The 23,871-nt window shown below is 38.4% G+C and overlaps 2 protein-coding genes across 2 annotated transcripts; one reads left to right on the top strand and one right to left on the bottom strand.

Moving 5' to 3' along the window:
- Nucleotides 1–366: 366 nt before the first annotated feature.
- LOC121314990 (intracellular hyaluronan-binding protein 4-like) lies at nucleotides 367–13,275 on the bottom strand. Its single transcript, XM_041248815.1, has 8 exons — nucleotides 12,819–13,275; nucleotides 11,687–11,837; nucleotides 8,718–8,861; nucleotides 7,979–8,050; nucleotides 5,789–5,869; nucleotides 4,962–5,142; nucleotides 3,109–3,309; nucleotides 367–726 (listed from the first exon to the last, which is right to left on the bottom strand). Exons 1-8 carry the CDS (start codon nucleotides 13,090–13,092, stop codon nucleotides 670–672), a joined length of 1,161 nt encoding a protein of 386 aa, XP_041104749.1. The 5' UTR covers nucleotides 13,093–13,275; the 3' UTR covers nucleotides 367–669.
- Nucleotides 13,276–15,294: 2,019 nt separating this feature from the next.
- Nucleotides 15,295–21,871, top strand: LOC121314998 (zinc finger protein 367-like). Its single transcript, XM_041248828.1, has 5 exons — nucleotides 15,295–15,865; nucleotides 17,043–17,193; nucleotides 17,505–17,624; nucleotides 17,869–18,007; nucleotides 18,339–21,871. Exons 1-5 carry the CDS (start codon nucleotides 15,587–15,589, stop codon nucleotides 18,580–18,582), a joined length of 933 nt encoding a protein of 310 aa, XP_041104762.1. The 5' UTR covers nucleotides 15,295–15,586; the 3' UTR covers nucleotides 18,583–21,871.
- Nucleotides 21,872–23,871: the final 2,000 nt, after the last annotated feature.

Raw genomic sequence — 23,871 nt, 5'->3', positions numbered from 1 at the left:
TAACAATCATGGTACAGACCCAGTATTCGTAAAACTTACATTTGTTTTACTGAACTAAAATTTCCCCATCCTGCCATAGTGAAAGAGTGACTTCAAAACGCGGCTGAAATCAGGTACTGGTATATTTGTGGTTTAACTACACACACCATCATAAGTTAAATTTGGACATGTGGTTTTAAAAGTTGCTTTATAAAAATAAAATAAAAAAGTCACCTGATCAGAAGACAGAATTACTTCAAAAGAAAACTAAGATTTAAGGTTAGTATCCTGGATTTAGCAGGGTGTATCATGTTCATATTTGAGGACTAGTTTAAAACGTTAGAAGCTTATAGCATTCAGAAATTAAAAAAAAAAAAAGTCTCCAAACATTTTCAACAGTGCTTTTATTTATACATATCAGCTATATTCAGCTGTCCTCAGTGTACTACAGCTTTCAAACTATACAATAAGTGGAAACGAATACTTTTGGGGGGAATAGGGTCCTTTGTGATAGTTCAACAATAACTATTGTATCACATGTGCAACCAAATTTACACCAAGAGGCAAACTAATTCAAATGGCCTGGGAGACCTGGTCAGAAGAAACTGCACCTCCTCATTAAAACAATCCTTCCACTGCAGAGCCACAACAGCCTCTTCAAAACACACCCCCACCCTCTTTGAGGTCTTTCTAAGCCAAAGCAGGGAAGTCTTCAGGATCATCAGGGTTTGGAGCAAATCCTTGGTCCTGCAAATACAAATAATGTAAGTTACGGTCTCAAGGGAAGTAAGAACCCAATTTTTGCCACAATTTAAATGTGACAGTGTGCACTATTGTGCAGTACATACACTCCTCCCACCACTTGGTCAGGCTCACATCAGCTGTTGAAAATCCCAGCTTTAGTGGTTAGATACAGTGCCTATAGAAAATACACCCCCTTTCAAGATTCACCTTTTATTAATTTTTTTTTTTTTTCTTCATTTATCTACACATCCTACCCCACAACTTAAGTGAAAAAAATATTCTAGAAAATTAAAAATTAAAAACGAAATAGCTTGGTTGGATAAGTGTCCACACCCATTGTAATCGCAATCCTAAACTGGAGTTGCAAGCAACTTTACAGCTTCCAAGCAGTTTTTGTGAAATTTAAGCACATTTGTTATAGACAACGTTATAAACGTTATCACAAATCATCTTGGACACAGCTGACTCTGTCAATGTTGGCAAAAACAGTCAAGGCATCGGTTAGCAGCAAACTAAAATGTTATTTGGATGCAAACAATATTCTAAACTAGCTTTTATAGTGAAATGCATTAAAGCAATTAGCTTCAATTGCTGGCATTAGTTCCGAGGCCTGCACAACTGAAAAGTTTGAATTTATATGCAGCTGTGTTTGTGTTACAGACTGTAAAAACATTTGGACACAACATCACTGTGTTGTCTGAGGAAAATCTTTTTGTGAACTGATACTGTACTTTGATAATGGTTTTGAAGGAAACAGTCAACGACACAGAATACATGTTTCAATGCTCCGTTCTGTTACCCAGAGCTTGCTGCGCCAGCTGCTCTTGGCTGCTGTCTTTGACGTCACACACAGCTTTTAGAAAAATGAGTTCTCCAAACCTTGCAGCACAGCACACATTTTCAACGTGCTATATTTACATTTGTGCGAATTATCAGTCAGTTTAATGTAATTGATGAACATTAACTATTGTAAAATTATACATCACTTACCAGAGATTTGGTACATTTTGTTTAAATAATTGATTTATTTAACATAGCGTTGACAAGGCTGTTCACGGCTTCACTGTCTAATGATAAAATGTCGTTCGCCTCCTAACAAGGTGGCTGCAGTAGTTTTAGTAGTTATTTGTATTACGATTAGCAGGTCACTGGTGATCTTTGCATTGTCCCTTTGATTCACAGTAATGTTATGAAAAAATGGCAAATAAAAAAAAAATAGATGTTACACAAATTAAGTGGGCACACTTTTTTATTACTATTATATGATTTACTATTAGATGTACTATTTGGGTAAGGCAATATTTTTTATCCGGAATTACCAGTTTTCATGGTCATAGGTTGCCCCCTTGTGGTGAATGTTAGACAGTAAATCTCCGTTTTTGTACACATCCTATGAACGCTCTCAATGTGAAACAAAACAAATTTAAAAGTGTTTGCAATCAGAGGCAATAGGAGCTACTCTATGGTTTTAATGACAAGTTGTAAAAATGAAACAAATTGATAGTGACATTGAACTTTATGAACACAATGAAAACTGAACAAACAGCAGGATTAGCAACAACACGTTGGCTACCAGATGTCAAATTATTTATTTTCGCCAATACCTTTTAAGAGGTAGTACTAAATACAGTAAGTTGGTGTCTACTGACATCTACACAACGAACACCCACTGAAATGTGCATTAAAAAAAACAAAATGATAGTTTGATGGTTTAACATATAGGCTAGTTAAAAATAAACAGTTGACAAACCAGGACCGTGTAAGTTACATATCCTGCATGTAAATTATGGATATTTCTTACTTGCCATTTACTGCACTGCTGGGATGCTGAACCGAAGCCTGAACAGGATCTAACCAGGCATGGAATTCACAGTAAACCACGTGGAATACCGAGGTAAACGTTTTGAAAGAAAAATGTATTTAATAATATTGAGGGGAAAAAAAAAAAAAACAGATTGCCTTCAAGATTAGCCTCTAATCTACTGTGATATAGCTTTTTCTGGCTTGCAAGAAAAGTCAAATATTGCCAAATCTAGGTGTGCAAAGTTGGTAGAGACCTATCCCAACAGACTCACAGCTGTAATTGCTGCTTCCACCAAGTATGAACTCAGGGGGGTGGAGACTTATCCAATTATGATCTTTCAGTTTTGTATTCAATATATAATTTCAATAAAAACATTTTCCCCCCTTAACAGTGTGGAGCACTGACAACAAAATGTGAAAAAAGTTCAAGTTCAAGGGGGTATAGACTTTATAGGCACTGTACAAAATACATGATGGAATCAACATCCAAAAACAGGGGATGGGACCCAATTGATGAAAGTCCAAGCTGAGCATGCACCAGGACAGAGCCAAGGTAAGAATAAGGCTAGGAAGTATATTTACCACTTCCGATCTTGGCGGTGCGTCAGGTCTGGCGGTGGCAGAGGGTCCACCACGACCACGGCCGCCACGCCCCCCTCTACCTCCACGGCCAGGACGGGCCAGGCTGCCAAAGTTAATATCCAGCTTTGAGGTGATATCATTGGCTGGCCTTCGGAAAACATGATGGTCGTCCTCATCCTCATCAGTTTCTCCCTTCAGATCCTAAAGGATTTAAAAAAAAAAAAAAAAAAAAAAAAAAAAAAAAATTATATATATATTTTTTTTTAGTTACGGTTGGAAACGAGTCACAGGTGTTAGCCTGGTTGCATAGTCAGAGGATTTTAAAATCTTAAAATCAGCCAGTGACCAGCTCTACCACTTTTACTAGTAATGACGGTAACAGTTACTGTGATCCAACGATTTAATAAACCACACAATGTATATTAGTGGTGCAATCAGCATCCTAATTTCATATTTATTTTTAGACGTGGCTTATTTTTCACACACACTGTTAAAAGTATCTCCCCACTCCCCCTCCACCTCCCCCAGCAAAACAGGTTTAAAAGGAACTGCATATTAACAGGACACTCAGTAATGCATCTCCAGCCCTGCCCCACCCCTTGTTCGATCCAAGTCGTTATTATAACACCTCAAAAAGCTCTGCAAATGTACGTGACACTGAGCGCTGGATGCAGAAGCAGCTATATTGTTTATTTATGTCCTTGCTACTTCTGTGGTGCAGGGGCTATGTTTACTGCTCAGAACTTATCTTCACATTAGAACACTTCCGACAAAAAAAAACAAAAAAAAAAACAAAAAAAAAGACTTGCGTCCACATCAGATGTTCCTTCAACATTGTAATAAATACTATATTTAACAAATAATTTCTTCGATCTATGGTTGTTCATTACTGTTAATATTTTAAGTCTAAAGGCAAAGTAAAACATTTGAATTCACAATTCCCAACTAATTTAACCCTTTGCGGTCCATTTATTCAACGCTTGTCAGGTGAGTCGGGGCCAATTTTCACATGCACTGTTTAAAAATATCCCCCCCCCCCCCCCCTCATTTTCTCCAGGTTTAAAAAAGGCACTGAAAATCACAAAAGGACACTCAGTACTGTATCTCCAGCCAAGCCCCATCCCTGGTTTGCTGTATTTTTCACATACTTCTTTAGACGTGCATACTGATAAGCGAGTGATCAGGAGAGGATTTATCAATGCAATCCAGTCATTATTTTATCACTAAAACATCTCAAAAAGCTCTGCAAATGTCAGTGACATTCTTTGTGCTGGATGCAAAAGCAGCCATCTCCTTTATGTCCGTGCAAAAGCAGCCATCTCCTTTATGTCCGTGCAAAAGCAGCCATCTCCTTTATGTCCGTGCAAAAGCAGCCATCTCCTTTATGTCCGTGCAAAAGCAGCCATCTCCTTTATGTCCGTGCAAAAGCAGCCATCTCCTTTATGTCCGTGCAAAAGCAGCCATCTCCTTTATGTCCGTGCTATCTCTGTGGTGCATGGGGCTATCAGATACGTCTTTTTATTTTGTCTTCATTCGGCTCCTATCGGTCTCACTCCACCATTGAAAGGTTTTCTTGGCTACAGACCTGTGCTTTACGTCTTTTTGATGATGTCAGACAGGATCCAACATCTGACTGGAAAGGGAATACATGTTATGTCGGCCCGACAAAGGACCACAAAGGGTTAACTATCATGCTTTTTTTTTTTTTTTTTTTTTTTTTTTTAATATATAGAATCGCCATATGTTGCACGAAACTTTTGACCAAAAATAAAAATTAATAATTCTTTCTCGAATAGGCCTCCTTCTGATTATATACATGCAAACAATTATTTATACATATGCACACCACTTACATCAACATACTTGGACTTGTGAATCACAACAGCCTTTGTTGGTACGCTACTTTCTGGCTTACGTATGTTGAATTCTTTCTTTGGTCGGTTCTGTTGCTGTAGAGCTTTCCACTCATCCAGAGTCATCTCCATGGGTCCTTCCTCTGGTTGCTCTCCTCCTCCTCCTTCACCTTCAATTCCACTGCAACATTAAAAGTTAAATAAAACAAACATTTCTCGTGCAGGGTATACATGACCCTACAAATAAGTCACTACCTAAAAACAATTAAGACGCAAGGAATTTACACTATAGTGGTGGTAGCATTGTAAACTGTCAAAAGGGTTAATTTATTGTACAATGCCAAAGCTCACACTTAAGGATACAGTTGTATACAAAGTATGACGCCAGTGCTGAAGAACTAAATCCATCATCCAGAAGCCAAAAAAGAAAAAGTCACGACAGCCATATTAAGCGACGGTTCAAAAGTCAAGGCTGCAGTCAGTTTGCCAAAAACATTTTCATAACATTTGTAGTATCTGAAACCATGAATTTGGAACTTTATATTTGGAAGCATTGGCAGATTAACAAATAAAAGATCCTCATAGGGTATGCTTGAATATATAAAAACGCTTCAATTAAAAGCACTTTTCTAAATAACGATACATAACTTCTGCTAATCAATGTCCTAAGCAAGTTGATCAATAGTTTTCTAGCAGATGTGCTAAACAAATTTGCTGCTTCCACTATGTCCATATTGACAAGGACAGGAATGTCTGGCTTCTGTTGATCTAAAAAACACACAAAAGTCTCTTCGGCAAGAGCAGTTTGACATATTCCATAAACTCACCGATTCTCAGCATCCCCTGGAGTTTCACGGGCCTCCTCATTCTCAGCTGCCTCTTCAGTTGGGGCAACATGCTCAATGTCACTTAAATAAGACAAGAACCATGACTGTACAGTTTTAAATGACCAAATGTATAATACACTAATTGATCTTGCAGCACCCACAATGCCCTTAACTAGCTCAGATGCTATTCTGGTCAGATGCATTCAGTGGAAGACTGAATTGTTCAAGTGTACAAAGAGCACTGACATCTGGCCGATAGAAATGGCGCACAATTTAATTGTGGAATGCACAAAAACCAACACCTGCCGCATTTCACATTTTTTAGTAATAATGCAATATTAAACTGTATAAATACATCCCCACGTGTTAAGCGACGACTTGCAAGGCAACATTTACTATGATCCAGATGGGACGGCTAGTGGAATTTGTCTAACAATCCACTAATCCATCATTTTAGCATCCACAGAGATCCAAATACATTACATGTCACAGCATGTTTATTAAGGCTGGGTGTCAGCAGTGTCTTCAAAATACACATTGCAATACAGTAAAAAGGAACAACCCCCCCAAGAAAAAAAAACAACCCACAAACACACAATTCTCTCACTCATTTGCTTGTGCAAGAACTCTGGTAAAGCACTTTTGGTCAAATAAGTTTGTTAGCCTTAGTGGATGCCACTTTAGGAGCAAGTTGTTTGCAATCAGGTCAACTGCTATACAACAGCTTACCTAGACATTAAAAAGTGATACTAAAAACAGTAACTTCATGTCTGTGCTCACTTGTTTGTACTGAATGGTTAATCTATGCAGCTGATGACTGCAATAAAAACTTAAATCGCTCACATTTGGTCACTGTCACCAGTGCTGCATGGATAGGGTGATCATATTCTGCTGGTGTTAACACAGCACCTATCTGCTATTACAAGCATTTGTATTCAATTAATTGTTATTTGTTATTCTATTAACATCCTTCTCACGCTTCAGTTTATTAACAGGTGATGTGTTCTGATGGGAGATAGATGTACTACAAAAAGGACAACTCATTCATACAATACACTTTCTGTAATAGTCAGCAGTCGGTTGTCCGTTACCCAGATACAAGGCAGTCCTGTTTCACCGCCCTTGTATTAAAGAATAAACTCAGTCCACCTGTTTTCTGATACAAAGCCCATCTCTTCAATGTTACAAATTATCTGAATATTAGTCACAGCCTGGTGGGTTATTTTTTTTTTTTTTTTTTTTTGCCAAATCAGTCTGTTTTGTATTGTGCAGTTACACAGTGCTTCCTGAGGAAAATGCAGCCAAAACAAAGCGAACGAGTCAAGCTAGGGTTATGTAACAGTTCATTATTAAACATTTTGATACTACATTTTTTTCTCCATCAGAACTGTAGTAATTGATCTTTCACCTTGGTTTGCTTCCATCATAATATTCAATTCTTGCCATTTGCCTTCAATGTGCCTGTAACAGGGAGAGATCTGTGCCGACTCTGCTGGCATGTTCACGGGCTGCAGGAAGAGGGCGGCAGTCGCCCAACAGCCGCCTGTGAGTCATGGCAATGACACGGGGAGGTGGGAAAGGGTGTGTGTGGACTTTCCCCCTCTCTGAATGGCTGGGAGGCGGGTCTTGGGTGATTGTTGGTCCTATAAAATAACGCTCTGTTGTTTCCTCAGGTCTGCCCACTTAGACGCGCTAAGGGTGCGGACGCTTTGAATCGGGACCGGGAATCAGCGAGACAGAGAGAGAGAGAGCGGGGAACCCTTGGGCAGACCCCGGTGTATTGTGAAAGAGCAGGCTAGATAGCCGAGAGAGTAGGACGGTGATCCGGGTCGTGCGGGTAGCGGCGACCGGGATAACGCTGTCGAGTGCAGCACCTTTTATTTGTAGTTTTATTACTGTTTTATTTTCCCTTGTTCTTTTCGCCTTCTGTTTTCATTATTATTATTTCTTTGAGCACCTGCGAGTGCATTTGCGGTTCGTGTACCAGCTGTGGTATTTCCGTGGTGCTGTCTATCATCGTTGATAGGCAGCCCACGGTCAACAGTGCCCTCTGCCGGAGAGAAAAAAGAACCGGTCTAAAATAAAACTGGGCACCTGTGTGGTGTTTCCCGAATACACCTGTCTGTCTCCTGGTCAGTGAATTACCCACACCCCTTCCACAGTGCCCAATACGGGATTAAGCATTTGTACCTCATGTCATCCTTAACCGATCCCCAGTTACGAGGTCCACTTCCACCACGCTTTTCATCAGGTCTCATTCCCCTAAGAAAAAGAAAAAAAAGGAGGCATTCCATTGCAATTCATTCAAAAACAGGTAATGATTCACAGCCATACGAGATGGGTCAATGCATTTAACAAACACTTGTATAACCAAAGATCTGTTAGCCCAAACTGATTAAAATATGCAACGGGTCTACTTCTGACAGTTGTGACCCAGTAAGTGTGTGTGATTTGAGGTGTTCAAAACAGAGAGTGCACTTTTGCTGTACAGGTAATGATTTACACAGCCATATGAGATGGGGCAATGCATTTAACTAACCCCTGTACATATTACCAAAATAATCATATAAAAAAAGTAATGGAACAAGTGCCTCTAACAAGAACTGCTCAAAAATGGGACCTACTCAGCGACCACCACTAGGCCAGCCCACCAAATGATTTTGCTCTGCAGTCAGCTTTTGTCACTTCGGTTATGTGCACACTATATAGAAAATCTTGAACTGCATCAACAGGAAACTGAACAAGACAGTATAGAGAGATTTTTGGCTGTACAGGTTTTTAAAACCAGGAGGCAGAAGTTAAAATGTAGACTAAATCCAGGACTATCCTTCAGGGGTATTAAAATATTAAGGATGCTACACACTAGAGAAATTCAGGTCAGTTGATTTGAGAAAAGTAGCGCTGCTGACCACTGCTGTGATCCACTTACATTCGGTCACTACCACTGTGTCGTTCAAATTCTCGTTTGCCTCTCTGGTCAAACCCATCAAAGTTCCTCTGAAATCCACCGCTCCCACCTCTGCCACGCATTGCTCCTCTGCCGCCCCATCGGCCTCGCACTGGTCTGTCAAATCTGTCAGATTGCCCGAAACAAGAAAAAACGTATAACTTAACAGATAGCATTACAAAGTGAACAACCTTTATCCTGAATTATACCTTTTTGGAAGAAACTTCCACGTAGAACCCACCCACATCAGCAGAACTAGATAAACTGACACATTTTTCAGATGCTGCCAAGATACAACCAGCCTAGAAAAGGGGTGGCCAAACTGCAGCTCTTCTCCACTTGTTGTGCAGCTCACAGTGAATATCTAGGTAACACATTGTGGCTTGATAAAACTGGAGGAAGAGAAGAATGAACAATAAACACGAGAAATAAAAAAGTGAGTAAAATAAAATGTGTTCGTTTGCTTTCTTATTTCCATTTGTGTTTACTGTTCTCCCTCTTCCGCTTAACCAGTACGTTTGACACAATGGCGTCAAGTGTGATGACCTTTGACACTCCAACGTTGGTGACACTCAACGTCTATGTAATGTGCTCACTTTCAATTGAAGTACATTGGGATGTTTCTTGCTTTTCAAGGCCAGGTTCAGTTTCTTTATATTTACTGTTTCATTTCACAAAAAAAAAAAAAAAAATAGCCTTAAGTAAACTCTCAACTAAGAAAATATGATGAGGATGAAAAATGAGGTTTCAAGGCAGAATGGAAAGAATGTACTTTACAGAAGAAAGTGGTAAACCTCTGCCTTCTCTACAACAAAATGCTAACACTTCAAGGGAAGCAACCTCTTTAAAATCACGTCTCAGCAACCAGCAGATGATGCTATTGGCATTTAGTAAAGAAACCGATGTAACAGCTGAAGCGAGTTTTGCTACTGCGTGGAATATTACTCGTGCCAAACATCCTTATACTGAAGGAGAATTTATTAAAAAGAAAAAACTTATAAAAAGAACATTGCAGAAGTGGTTGCAATTTTGAATCTCGGTAGTCAAAAGCTAGTAAGCCAAATTCCACCTTCACACCACACAACAGAAAGACGCATCTCACTGATCAGTGCTGAAGTTGCAACCAGTATGAAAAAAATGACTTGTGCAACTCACAGGCATTCAGCTTCGCGCTCAACGAGTCCAGACACAAACAAGACAAACCTCAGCTAGCAATATTTGTTCACTATGTTTCATCTGATATGGACATAAGAAATGTTGGACTTGGTAGCTTTAAAAGAAACAACCTGTGGTGCCGACATTAAGAATGCACTGGATAGCACATTGGAAAATTCTGGCGTATCCCTTGACAAACTTGTCAGTGTTACTACTGATGATGCCCCTAAAACGGCAGCTGCAGCTGCAGGCAATAGGCTGCAATAGTTTACCAAGGGGTCATGCGTGATAGCATAAAGGGGCCGGAGAATCTTAAATCTTTTCCTTCGCTTGGTTTCAGAGCGGATACGAAACTGGAAGGACCGGGAGACATCCCCTGTGAATTATTGGGAGCAGTATTCGTGAGTGTTATTTGTTTTGTCGCTGTTAGCAATTATCTTTTGTTTTGTAAATTCACTAAATGGCTAACACGTCTCCGGAGCTGTCGCCTTGGGCCAGCACTACCCAAAACACTGCACTACAGTTAATGTTTAGCTTGTTATCACCCACCACCAACACTACTGCACACACCCGGACTGCAGTATTGTATTGTGGGGCGAATAACGTGTACTATTTGGTTTGCAAACCCAGTTATTGTTTCCTGCCATGCTCTACACATTGGTGTGTATTGCTGGGAGATTATTGTTTGGTCACCAGACCTGGATACAATTAAACCGTTCCAAACTGGATTATAACTGTTTCATTACTGCACTGGATCACCTCTGCACCTACACGTACCACAAGAACCCACAGTGGCAGACCTCACGTATCTCACTGATATCATGCAGCATTTGCAACGTCTGAACTTGACATTACAGGAGCAGGACAAGCTCATTTCTGACCTTACTCACTCTTTAGCATCCAGAACAAGCTGAAGCTTCTTCAAAGGGATGTTAAAAATTGCCTCTAGGATGGAAACCCACTAAACGTCCATCAGAATGGAATGGCAAGTACAATATAAACAACATTTTTTTACAATATAAACAACAAGTTGTTTGTAGGTGCATGTTAGAATGTGAATGTGCACCTGCTAGTCTACAGTGACAATTATGTTTAACGGTACCAATCACTAATAAGCACAGTGCATTTGTCATAACCCTCACCCCTCGGGTTTCTGCATTTTATTCAGTTAATAAACCATTGTTTACATTTAGTTTTAGCTGATTTTAGTTTTACGGCTTCATAGAAAATATTATATACCTGTCCAAATACGTTTTGGTCCAGTATTACCGTTTCTTGCCCTGTGGCTCTTTGCCATATTATGATTTTGGTTTGCAGCTCTTCAATGTCATGAGGCTTGGCTACTCCTGGCTTATGACTCAGCCAGAACACATGATGAGAGGAAAGGACTTTAAAAAAAAAAAAAAAACACACACACACAAAAACAGACTAATCAGAAAGAGCTGGAGGTGGGTGGTAGCAAACAAGGAAAAAACGATTCAGCAGACAGGGTTTGGAACAGAATCAGTAGAGTTAGTCGATGGAGGCAGAGTCAGCCTCCTGACAGACAGTGTGCTTGAAAAACATATGGGAAGTTAGTTGTGTATAGTTTTAAATGTTAAAGTGCTGCAACTGTTATCCAAGGTTACAAATGGGTACCATTTGCCATCAGACTACAGGGAAATTGGGGGTCGATTTCACTAAAAACTAACCTTATCTGCAGATACCAAATGAATCTACATTACAACAGATTGTTCCTTACTTCCTAATCCATTCCAAACAGTCATACTTTTAGGTAGAGTGAAGGATGAACACACTTTTCCACAGAATACTCCTCTGGAGCCTCTACTTCATTGGGCCGACGCTCCCGGAACACAACACGACGCTCTGTCCTCTCCACCTTTGCTTCAATCCCTCGGTTTTCATTCTGACCCATCTGCATGCCACTTCTAGGGGGGCGTTTCTGACCTAGAGAAAGTTACAAGCTGATCAGTCACTGCATTTATTTACTCTGTGGGAGCAATAAACCTGGGTCCACCTGAACTTTTGAGCATTTTTAACTTAAGCATTTAAGCACCCCCTCCCTTCTCAACTTGACATGGTCTGTTTAAATTTTCTTAACTGTTGAACACATTTTAGATTTTATTTGACAACTTTAATGGCTTCGAGACCAAATACGTGTAAAGAAAAAAGCTTGTAGTCATTTGTTTGAGGGCTGGGTTACACCAGAAAGTCGTGGCAACCGATTTATTAACTATACAATGACTTGTTTAAACAGGCCTTGCTTTCTTTCATTCAGGATAGGCAGTATGGGCGGCGTAACAATACCCGACAAGGCTACAAGCAGCAGAAACAGTGCTCCGCCGTTTCAAATTAAAACACAAAACTTAAGTCAAGCTGTCAGATGTGTAGCATATGCACATTAGGGCTTCATGAATTCTCCCAAATACACACTGTCATAGTTCATGTCAAGACCAGTTTCAGCGGCCTCGTTCAATCCACCACGAGGCTCTGGTTACTTCAACAAAACACCACGGTAACAAGATTAATCATGACATGGATAAAATATTCAGACATCATAACCGAGAGCTATTCGTCGGGACTCCTGCTGCATTCTCTAACCTAACTGTGCTACACGGTTCTCTCCCAGTTAAAAAGCTAAAACACACATGAACTAGAAAAACATTTCTGCCCCCTGCACACGATCCGTGCCTGTCAATATTTGTTTAAAACTAAGAAAACATTATTCAATACAACAGATCTTCAAAAAGTATAAACGTCGATATTCCCTACGAACTGCGGCAAAACACATATGCACTGGGAATCTGCCGTAGCCTTTTTTTTTTGTTTGTTATAACGACGTTAGCATAAAAAGCATATGCTAAACAGAACTAGTACTATTCCAGCTACGCTATTAAAATCAGTACTAGTACGCATCACTTCTCTCACCCGCGGTGTTTCTCGTAACCTCGTAATTTCCCTCGCCTGCAGGAACCGTATTGACCTTCCTATCTTTTTGGGATTCTCTCCTGCCCGATTTTGAAGCGGTCCCGCTTTTCTTGGGCTCGTCCTTCTTTTTCTTTTTTTTCTCCTCTTCTACCTCGCGGAGGATATCAAAGGGGTCGGCCTCATCATCCAAAAGCTGATCGAAGCGGTTCATCACCGCGCATCCAAAAGTCTCCTGCATTGCGCCGGAGACCGGGCTACTGACCGCTCCCTTCATTTTATACGACTTGTTAAAAAGCTGATTCCACCGCGGTGCTGCTGTGTATAATTCTTAATTTGCGCTCTTGTTTAGGAGCCGAGGGGGCCCGCTTTATTCATTCTCGGGTTCGCTACTGCTTCCCTCCCTTGTTGCTGATGCGGCTGCAGGTTAACAGGTGAAATTATAATATGGCGGGTTGTTTTATATCTGAGCCGACGACAAGCTTCGTTAGTATTCATGAGCTCTTAAAGGAGAACAGCATCTTTCTGGTGACAACACAAACAACTACGCTGTTTTGTTAGGTCATTGTGTCAAATTGTTTCATAGCAAATAATACCCACCAAGTGAGATTTTAGCAGTTTCCCATCAAGATAAATTTTACACTAAAACATATTTCACTGATGTCAGTTGATTACATTATCCAGATGTCCTTGCGTGCATTTTTTATTTTTTAATTAGAAAGCAGTATTTAAGGTAGTTTTTTAATACTGTGGCAATGCCACCCGTCTCCATTGAAACGTAACACATTAATAATACTTTATACACATTTTGGATAGTCACAAATTAATTAAATGCAATTAATGTTGTTCTTTAAAGCAACATTTGCAGGAGACAGGCTAACATAACCTTTGTGATAGATTAACAATTCTGCATTTGCATTCTGAGCGTTAGATTTAAGAGAATGACAGCTTGTCAAGTAACGGAATTTCATCTAATCCTCAGTTGCCTTTAATGTCTACAGGTTCGACATGAAGACATAACACGAAGCATGGAATGTGGACCACATATAGAGGAAAACAAACAGATAATTCATACAGTAGAACATGGTACTTGTGTATTTTGCCCAATCCAATTCATCTACATATTTAAGTTAATAATGTTATCCATAACTATCAAACACTCAGTATTGCTGAAATAATACTACAGTGAATAATTTACAAACAAATGCACTTTTTTGCATTATGCAATCACACAAGATAAAACAACGATTTACATTTTTACAGCTATAGCTAAAATTACTGACCATAATTAAAAATGAAGTTGCTACTGCTTCCTAGTACTTAATCCCTGTATGTGTTGTTGCGCAACACCCAGTTGTCAAGGTGTAATCAGATGGAGTGACCTACCTCAGAAGTATGTGTTTTAGAATTTTGGCACGTTTTGTGTGTACTAAGGGTAATTTTTTAGTGAATTTAAAGGCGTACCAAGCAATTCTATAAAATGCATGATATTATCTAGTGCAAGCTTCATACACGTTACTGCTGTCCTCCCTTTGTTGTACTCAGGACTGAAGATGAAAATGTTTTCAGTATTCTGAAAGAATAACGTACAATGTGCAGCTTTGTTTTTTCAGTTCAGTGCGTTTTTAAAATGCCTTTACAGGCTCTTGGAAGTATTTATTTGCAGGTGCTAATCTGTCTAATAAATGAGACACAGACAACTAAAAAGATTGACGTGTACAAAACTGGCGTTCCAGATAAAAATAATAATCTGAATTCTCTGAATGAGACGTTGTGTGATGTAAATTTATCTGCCTGTGTAACAAACGGTTTTAGTAAGTATGTTGTTAATCAAGCGTTAAAGTCATCTTAAAGTTTGTTTATTGTACTTTTTGATACACGTACAATGTAGTTTCATTATTAATTTTATAATATGTGTTCTAAAAATATATATCTTAATCATGTATCATTCACAATTAATGCACTATACTTCCTCACGCTGTGTGGTTTAGTAATACATAAACGCCTCCATTCTCTGTGTGCGCACCTCCTCCTGTCCCTTTAAAAAGACCACAGAACAAACAGACGTTACAGGGGGCGCGGGAGTTACATCCTAGCAAAGCTTCACAAGTCATCACAATCAACCACTGGTTTTGACACCAAAACTCGCCTTTTCTGCCCACATAAAACCGGTAATTGGTGCGAATGGCTGTCAACCACAACTAGCGCGGTAAACCTTTAAAACCATTGGATAAAACGAGTGAACCAATCATGTTTATGAAACCACTCCGTTTCGTACAGGTACTGGTCATTGGTTACTGTCAAGCAACAAACCCCGCCTTACATTCTGATCTGGCTTTTGTGTAGACTTGTATTGCTGACGAAGCCCTGAAACGTCACATACAGAGGGTGCTGGCATTGGAGAATTGTTTTTTTCATGAACGCCCAGGCGCGAATTGTAACGCGGGAAAAGTTTTAGAGGCTTGTCCGCTTTGTTTTTACAGTCTGAAGGGACTGCTCTGGAAGCGAGGAAGCAGAAAGTAAACGTTAATCATTTTGTAACGCATGTTCATTTTGGAAACGCAATGTATAGTGGTTCATATTTAATCAACCTTATTTTGCTTTAAACTTTTAAAAGAAGGTTATTCTGGATTTACAGAAAGGGGAACATGAAGGATATTTAAATTATACAGCAGTCAGTTTGCTGTATCATTTGAATTAAATAAAGTATATATCGGATATACTTTGAGAATTATACCTTTTTAGGTTTTTAAATCTTTTTTTCTAAAACAATGGCTGAAAGCAAACAGTCCCAAGTGATTTTTTGCAACGATTCTCCAAAAAGAGTGTTGGTGTCTGTCATTAAAACCACTCCGATTAAACCGAAGGAGATTGAGAGCCTCATGCCGACGAGCCCAGGATTCAGCGACTTCATGGTCTATCCGTGGAGATGGGGAGAAAACGCCCATAATGTTACTCTGAGCCCAGGACCCGTTAACGGAGCTGCATCTCCCTCAAGGAGCAAGACGGGAGGCGAGGGGGACCCCGCTCTCAATCCAGACTACTTAAAGGTCAGTCTATCTGTGTTTTGGCTGTGCTCATTACGTTTTCTTATATCCTGTAATTCTCATGGTTAAAATTGGTGCATCTTTGTAACATAAAAATGAAATTTAAAAAAGTTATAATGTAAGCGCTGCTTTTGCACTGTAATATTCACAGTACCACATGCGACTGTACCGCATTAAATCGCACGAAATTAGGAAAGTCTCCCATTTAGAGTTGTGTGTTGAACTGCATTTGCGTTAAAGGTGCGGGTAATTCTTTTAATCTCTTAATGTATTTGTAAGCGGTTTATTTGCCCTCCTAAAATTTAAATATGTATTTTCTATTTAACATAATTTAATTAATTACTCAAAAGTACTGTTAACGCATCCGTTGAAATGGTAATTATCCCAACATCGAATTTGCTAAAGCAGGTGACCTGTATTTTATTTTTTTTAATTATTATTATTATTAATGAGGGGTTTTAAAAAGAAAAATCGCATTTTACCCGCGCTATCTGTATGAATGGAGTTTAAAGTGAAACCCCTTCCAGCAGCAGCTGGTCGGCAAAGTGACGTCACCGGCGCGCGCCAAAGAAACCCTGCAGATGCTGTTTCAGAAGGTGGGGCATGAAACGTGCAGGAACTGTTATACCATAGTATAGTCATGCTAGTGATATAGAGCTCGAACTGCCAATTACTTTAAAGCCAGAGCTACCTGTAGCAATCTTTTTAAATACCACCTGTTGGTTTACAAACGCTTCCCATTCACTCAGTAATATGCATATATTCAGAGAGCAAAATACGAAAAAAGTGATTTTGCCTTATGAAGGCAAGTTAGGACGTGTAGGGTGAGATCTATCGAAATTATTATTATTATTATTATTATTATTATTATTATTATTATTAATCATATTGGAGTTTTTAATGTTGAACCTCAAGGTACTATGGTATGGTGTAATCCTTTTTATATGCTAGGGATTTCTCTTAACATTTGAGTGGGTACTTGGTATTATTTCCAAGGAGACACAGTTTACAGTTTAGCAGAGGACATGTGTAAGAGTGAAGTACTGGCATGAAAAAATAAATTCATTGCAAAATGTCATAGGGTTATAAAAACCCCAGCTGTTATGACACCCAGCCATAAAGGTTAACCCTACATGTTTAATATTGAAATATGCAGACTAAAGTGAATGAATTGTTTCAGGATGGGATTCGACGCGGGCGCCCGAGGGCTGAGACAGTCAGAGAGCTGATAAATGAAGGAGAGAGCTCTTCCAGCCACATCCGCTGTAACATCTGCAACAGGGTGTTTCCCAGGGAGAAATCCCTGCAGGCACACAAGAGAACCCACACGGGTATGTTGCAGGCAGGTGCTTGGGGTGATGTTTTGGAGTCGGTAGACTGGGTTTAAAACGTAATAACATTCTTGTTTAATTTTCTGTTATTGTTTTAGAAAAGATGCATTTGTGTCTTTTAACCTTTTGTGTTACTGACTTCCAGTATATTAAAAAAAATAAAATAAATAATTGTATAGCGCTAGACAGGGCTTCGTGGCAGAGAAGATTTGTTCCCTGCTTGCACAACAGTTTTTTTTTTTTTTTCTTGTATTTAAAGGAGTTATTAAATCAGCTATTTGCATTGATGTTCTCTTGGATTTGTGTTCCAGGTGAAAGACCTTACCTGTGTGACTACCCTGACTGTGGCAAGGCCTTCGTTCAGAGTGGACAGCTTAAAACTCACCAGCGGCTGCACACTGGGGAGAAGCCTTTTGTTTGCTCAGAAAACGGTACGATGACAGTAAAAATATAATTTAAATGGCAAACTATATATTTACAGCTTTTCCCAGTGAATGTTTTACGGTAAGAGTTGTGTTTTCTCGTGCATGCTTTGATTTGTGTATAAATGCTCCCCTGATTTAATGTGGGTTGCTTAAACTGTTTTTTTTTTTTTTTTAATTAAATCATGATCATTTGTTAACTAGAAAATAAATCATTTTTCATCTCCGTTATTCCTTGCTCTGCTCCCTTTAGGTTGTGGAAACAGATTTACACATGCAAACCGCCACTGCCCAAAGCATCCCTATGCCAGGCTGAAGAGAGAGGAACCTGCTGGAGGGCTGGGGAAATCCCAGGCTGCTGACAACAAGGCAGTTGCCGAGTGGCTTGCTAAGTGAGTTTAATTTATTTTACTTCTGCCCCTTAAACAAGCATAGACACATTGGCTTCGTTTCACACAGACCATGCTTAAGTCAGGCTTTGAGAAAGATTCCTAAAATCAGTATATGCAAAGTTGGGCCTTATGTATGCGCTTTGTAGGTTGAGCTAGTCAGGTTGCAAAGTTGCCTTTAAACATTGTTTATGTATTATTGCTTTGGGGTTATTTGCTTTCCAAGTGGGACTTATTTTCATCTTCTAATGTTCAGGGTAGTTTTTTTTAGCCAAAAGCAAGTGCCTCAACTGTAAGTGGTGGTCTGACTTTCTTTGTGTTCACTCTTCGGTAGGTACTGGCAGACCAGAGAACAGCGCACTCCCACCCCCAAGGGAAAGGGGCTACAGAAGGCAGATCAAGAGCAGCAGGACCCGCTGGCATATCTGCAGTCAGACGAGGATGAGGAGGAAATGGAGGCGGTGGAGGAGAAGAGTGGGGCAGCACGGCGCCGCCTGCAAGAGCAGCGGGAGCGACTGCATGGGGCGCTGGCTCTCATCGAGCTCGCTAACCTGTCTTCCTCCCAACTCCGCCCCTAGATGGCACTGCCCAGGGCAGCAATCTTCATGGGGGGGGGGGCCCAGAAGCTAAAGCACCTTATTTTGCTTACATTAGGCTGCTATTATGTAGAATATTATAATATGAAGAATGTTGTGGTCTCCTGCACTTAAATAAGGTGGAGACAACTTTTTTTTTTTTTTTGCACTTTTTGTAAAGAGTATGATTGAAAGTACGAGTTTATTGTAAATATATGGGTTTAACTATGATGGACTGCGCAGTGCAGGGAGCATGCTGGAAAATACAGTATGAAGGCCTAGCCCTGGCTTTTGCAAGCCTAATGCAAATCACCTACAGCAATTCATGAATCAAGCACAAATTAAGGAAATGTCTTTTACATTAAAAGACAATAACCTAGAATAATCCTGTGATGAATCCATGTTTGTTTCACTTTTGAGATCAATCCTGCCCTCTACCCAGACTTTCATCTGGATGTGACCTGAGGCACAAATAAAAAGAAAAGTGAATTGCCTCTCTAGCTTTTAACCTCTAAGCCACAAAGCCTAAACATATAAAAGCACTTCCTGCTGATGCAGACAGCACATTGTTAACCTTATTTATTATTCATTGGTTGCTGTGTGATCACCAAGTGCTCAAATAAGGAAAGTGAAGGTTAAGGGTAATGTTATTTAGTTTTTGGCTTTTATATAAAAAAAAAAAAAAAAAAACACATGCTTTATGAAATTTGGATGTTGCCCAAGATTCAGATTCATGCCTTATTTTTGCCCTTAAAATCCTGTTATCCAAGGGTCAGGCAAGAATTTTTTTTTTTTTTTTTTTTTTTTTTTAATATAAATGTTTCCTTTGAGTTTCAGCACTGAATCATTTCTATTTGAAAATCAGGCCTCAGTTTACAACCAGTTATTAGAACCAGTGCATGTTGCTAATTTTACTTTTAAAATTCTTTACCAACTCATTTATGTTAAATGACTTTTTTTTTTTAATATATTTTAATGTATATTCAAAGTATGAGTAAATTAAGAAATACATTTAGGGTGACCTAATGGACCACATCCTTTATAATTTAATTAATTATCCTTGCACTTGTGTTAGTTTCTTCACTGAGCACCTTATTCCAATTTACAATCCCTAATGTTTTTTTCTTTTGTTGTGTTTGCAACAGGTTTGACAGGTAAGCCCTGTATACTGCTGGCCAAGCATTTTATAACCATATTTTAAGCCAGTTTAAACAGAACATTTAAAGCGATTTTATGGTTTTAAATAACTTCTGATTACGTTGTAATGCTTCCTAAAAAATGAATGTCCAATGTTATAAAAATAACATTTAATTATATATATATATTCTTTCATAATCAAAAGGAAAATGCCTCCCAGTTAACTTGGTTACACAGTTAGTTGTGTAATGTGAACGCATTTAAACTAGGCCTTTACCAGTGGCTCAGAGCTTGAAGCTTACATTCTTAATCCGTATTCTGAAGCACTTGCCTTCACCAGCACTTTGCAAGAAGGTCCTTTTTATTTGAATTGTTCCACCAGAGGTGGGAATTCTCTCATCAGCATTTCTGTAGTGGGGGGATTAGGCTTGCAAAGTCAATGTGCTAGGATAGAAACATTGGGCATGAACCCTGTAATGAGAAATGACACTTGTTTATACTGTTGATAATAAAGGGTATTGTTTGGTGATGGTGTTTAGTTGTCTGAAACGTTAGGAACTTTGTTTGCAACACTAAATATTTTGCTTTGTAGTATAAGTAGAGACTGCCTATTTAAATTAGGCTTTTATATGTTTACCATAAAGCTACTGCTTTTGTTGAAATATTCAGATTTGTGGCCATCTATTATCAAATAATGTTGTTTTGCTTTGGTATGAGAACTGCATTTGAAGTTCAGCACTATTATATGGCATGGTTTTGTTTTTTAGACACTTGGCATTATGGTACTTAGTTTAATCTCACAAAGCAAAACTTTCAAGCAAAGTGTTATCTTTTGACATTGTAAAGACATAAGTATTTGCAACCAAAATATTTGGCGAATCCACACCCATAAAACCTTGGCAACCTGTTGCATAGTACAAAGTATGTACTGTTAGTGAAAGTTGATATTCGGGCAAAAAATAGTTGCTGCTTTTTTTTTTTCTCAAAACGCACAAAAGGCTTGCAAAGATATATGGCTTAACAGTATTTTTCAAAAGGTTAACTGGAAATTCTGTATAAAAAGGCATCTAAAAACACCACTGCAAATTTGCAGTGCTGTATTAAGGGCAACATTTTGAAAGAAAATACAGATGTACGTAAGTGTAATTAAACAGACATTTGACAGATGTTGACCCTAGAAGTGTTAAATAACAGTTTTTAGATAGCTACTTCTAGTAGTTCTCTTAATTACCCCACCAAGGTTAGAAATTGGATGTTTTGGAGTACACCACAGGCACTACTAGGGTCAAGGCTTACTTAGACTTTGGGTTTTCTTGAACTGAACCCCGAGCTGTATTTAATAAGGAAGGAAAGGGATTCTTTTGACTTACCCGAGTCCAGAGTCTTTACTTACTTTACAGTTCTTCCTAATTACGTGAGCTGTCGTCATGAACAACTGCTTTTTGTGGGTTTTTTTTTTTTTTTTTAAATTCAAGATGGTTGCACAAAGACCTGTTTGTGAAGTGTAAAAGAGAAACAACTTTGTATTGCTTTAATTTGTTTTGTATGAATGTATTTTACTACAGCGTGCTACACACGAGCAACCTTTTGCGAAGATGTCTTTCATTTGGAATTCATTTAGGCAGCACATGTCTGGCTGTTAAATTCCAAGTGTTAAGAAGCAAGTCTGTCTCAATTGTTCTCAAGTTATTTTGTACATCTTTGTTTTCCATCTGTTAAAAAATAACTGTACCAGTACTTTGGTTTTTGGTATTTGACATTGATGCCTCAGACTGAAATTGCATTGTATTTGGAAGAAAATGCTAAATTGGCTGTAACTTCTCTTTAGTGCTTTAAATGAATAAATAAAACATTTTAAAAAAATGGTTTATTTTTTCCCATCTTGCAGTAATTTGTTATTGATCGATTTTGTTTTTCAGCAATTGCCTTTTTATGTAAAATATGTTGGGTGGTATAAAAAGTATATTGTTAGTGTTGTTGGGTCAGAATGTTTAATTATTGTTTCATTGGTAGTCTTGGTTTCCATTTGGAAACTGATGCCATGGAACTGCCTTGAAGAAAGTCAAATAAAATATTCCATATCTACCTTTCTTTGCCTGTAACATTAACCACATACTGTAGTATATTTTCCAAAAGTAAAGGCTGTTGTACCATATAGTGTGAAATGTTTCACTGTAATCAATATTAGGCCCTATTTCTCCCCTGATTTTTTTTTGAGCTACTTTTTAGAAAACGCTTTTTTATAGTTTGTAAAGTGTGACACAAAATAATACAACTGAAAGCAACGTCTTTAAATTCAAGCTAATTTGAAAGTACTGTCTTATGTATTAAATCAGTGTTTCAGCAATTTTTACTTGTAAAAAATGATAGATGTATATTCTTCACCAGAGATACAAACATTAACATTAGGAAATCGAGGCGTCTATCTAGAGGTGAATAACATGGCTTTGGTATTTTAAAATATTTTGTACAAAAAACTTTACAGCTCAATTTAATTAATGTTTTCGGTAGTTGAATAAAATAAAACCTCATAATAGGAGCATTGAGTTGACAAGATGATAACAGTACTTTGTATTCAAGCCTTTCACTTGCCTACATATAATTAACACATTTGAACCCGACATGAAATACTGCATATTGAGAATGCTGTAAGTAAATATTTATGGTTGACTGCTAATATACTCTTTGAGAATATTGTGACCTAACTTTTCACAAAATCGTGTTTCAAAAAGTATGAGTGTGATGTCAATGCATACAAACATGCCTTTTCCCGTCTGCTCAATGTTGGGTTTTCCTACCGACTCACTGCAGCCTTGTAATATCACTTAATTACGATTAGCATAATACAATAATTAGACTACAAGTTAATCAAAGATACTCAAATTAAATGTGAGAATTCAGGGTAAAACTAACCCTGATGTACTTTGACGCCTGCTACACTAAACTTGGATAAGTGAAGTGTCATGCTTAGCCAATTACTAAAATTGCTGAGAACTTGGTAACATATTCATGAATGCCTTTAAACTAACAAACAGCCATTCCTTTTTGGGGTTTCTCTCCATAATTTAATGTCAGCTTTTTGTTTATAGGTGGCATTCTATTCTTCAAAAAAAATTGTTAAAATTGATAACGGAACATGTCTGCATTAGAACTTATGCACAGAATGTAAATGGCTCTAAACCAGGTTCCAAATGATTTGAAGATGTCATTTGAATAGAATCAAAACCTTTTATAATGGGAAAATAACTTGGAGGTCCTGGGAGAAGATAACAGTTACACCAAATATTTAATCCTATGAAGTTTAACCAAGAGAAGACAACCTCCAACAACAAACATGCCAACGTAAGTAAACCCATACATTGTGGAAAACAAGAGGAAAAGCTGCCAATAGTAAATAAATGAGAAGCTGCTGCTGTTGAACTGAAATCCCCGAACAGAGATGCTGACACAGAATGAGATTACTAAAGGAAGCTTGTTCTGCACCTCTGCTTTGTTTCCATGAGAATAGTACCTGTTAAAGATGTAACTGATATTTTGAAAGTACAATACATTTTTAATTCTTGTTAAAATACATGATCGGATTATGTCATTAGACTGAACGAGTTCTGATCAGCTATAAACCAAAGTAGATACATGTCATAATGTAGAACCCAATAGAAGCTTAACCCTTTAGGCACTGCACTCCTTATTAATTCGTTTTAATACCTAGGGATTGTGCAGGAAAAGCAAGTCCCTGTTCAGTTTACATTTAATCCAGCCAGGACGAGGAAACGGACAAGTCATACTATTAAAACTAATTGTAATGTTACGCTATTGGCTAGGATTAAGATAAAAGAATAATGAAAGCATTACTTTTTTTAACACAGCTTACAATTAATATTCGGCGAGGTTAGGACTCTGGCTTTCCCTACCCTCCATTCTTTACCTCTTCTCTCCTTCATGCTGAGTGTTCTCAGGTTTGGTTGTGTTGTCAAATGTATAGCTTTCATGCCAGTTGGGCCTTTGTCAAGTTTGTCACTCTTCATATGTGCTGTTTTGTTTAAGTTTCTTGCTCTCTTGGTGTTTACTTCAAGAAAGGTAGCTTTATTAAAACCTACATTTACTTTAAGGCTGCTATTTTCTTCAAAGGTGCACATTTCTTCAAAAGTACTGTTT

Source organism: Polyodon spathula, chromosome 1 (genome assembly GCF_017654505.1).
Source record: "Polyodon spathula isolate WHYD16114869_AA chromosome 1, ASM1765450v1, whole genome shotgun sequence".
Lineage (NCBI taxonomy): Eukaryota > Metazoa > Chordata > Actinopteri > Acipenseriformes > Polyodontidae > Polyodon > Polyodon spathula.
The sequence above is the reverse complement of the archived record's forward strand: the minus strand, read 5'-3'. Positions and strand labels throughout refer to the sequence as shown.

Excerpts from the sequence above, each read along its gene's own strand:
- LOC121314990 (XM_041248815.1), bottom strand. The coding sequence starts at position 13,092 with ATGAAGGGAGCGGTCAGTAGCCCGGTCTCCGGCGCAATGCAGGAGACT. Across the intron at positions 11,838-12,818 it reads GGTTACGAGAAACACCGCGG|GTCAGAAACGCCCCCCTAGA; the intron begins GTGAGAGAAGTG and ends AACTTTCTCTAG. Across the intron at positions 727-3,108 it reads CACCGCCAAGATCGGAAGTG|GACCAAGGATTTGCTCCAAA; the intron begins GTAAATATACTT and ends TTGTATTTGCAG.
- LOC121314998 (XM_041248828.1), top strand. The coding sequence starts at position 15,587 with ATGGCTGAAAGCAAACAGTCCCAAGTGATTTTTTGCAACGATTCTCCA. Across the intron at positions 17,194-17,504 it reads ACACAAGAGAACCCACACGG|GTGAAAGACCTTACCTGTGT; the intron begins GTATGTTGCAGG and ends TTTGTGTTCCAG. Across the intron at positions 18,008-18,338 it reads GTTGCCGAGTGGCTTGCTAA|GTACTGGCAGACCAGAGAAC; the intron begins GTGAGTTTAATT and ends ACTCTTCGGTAG.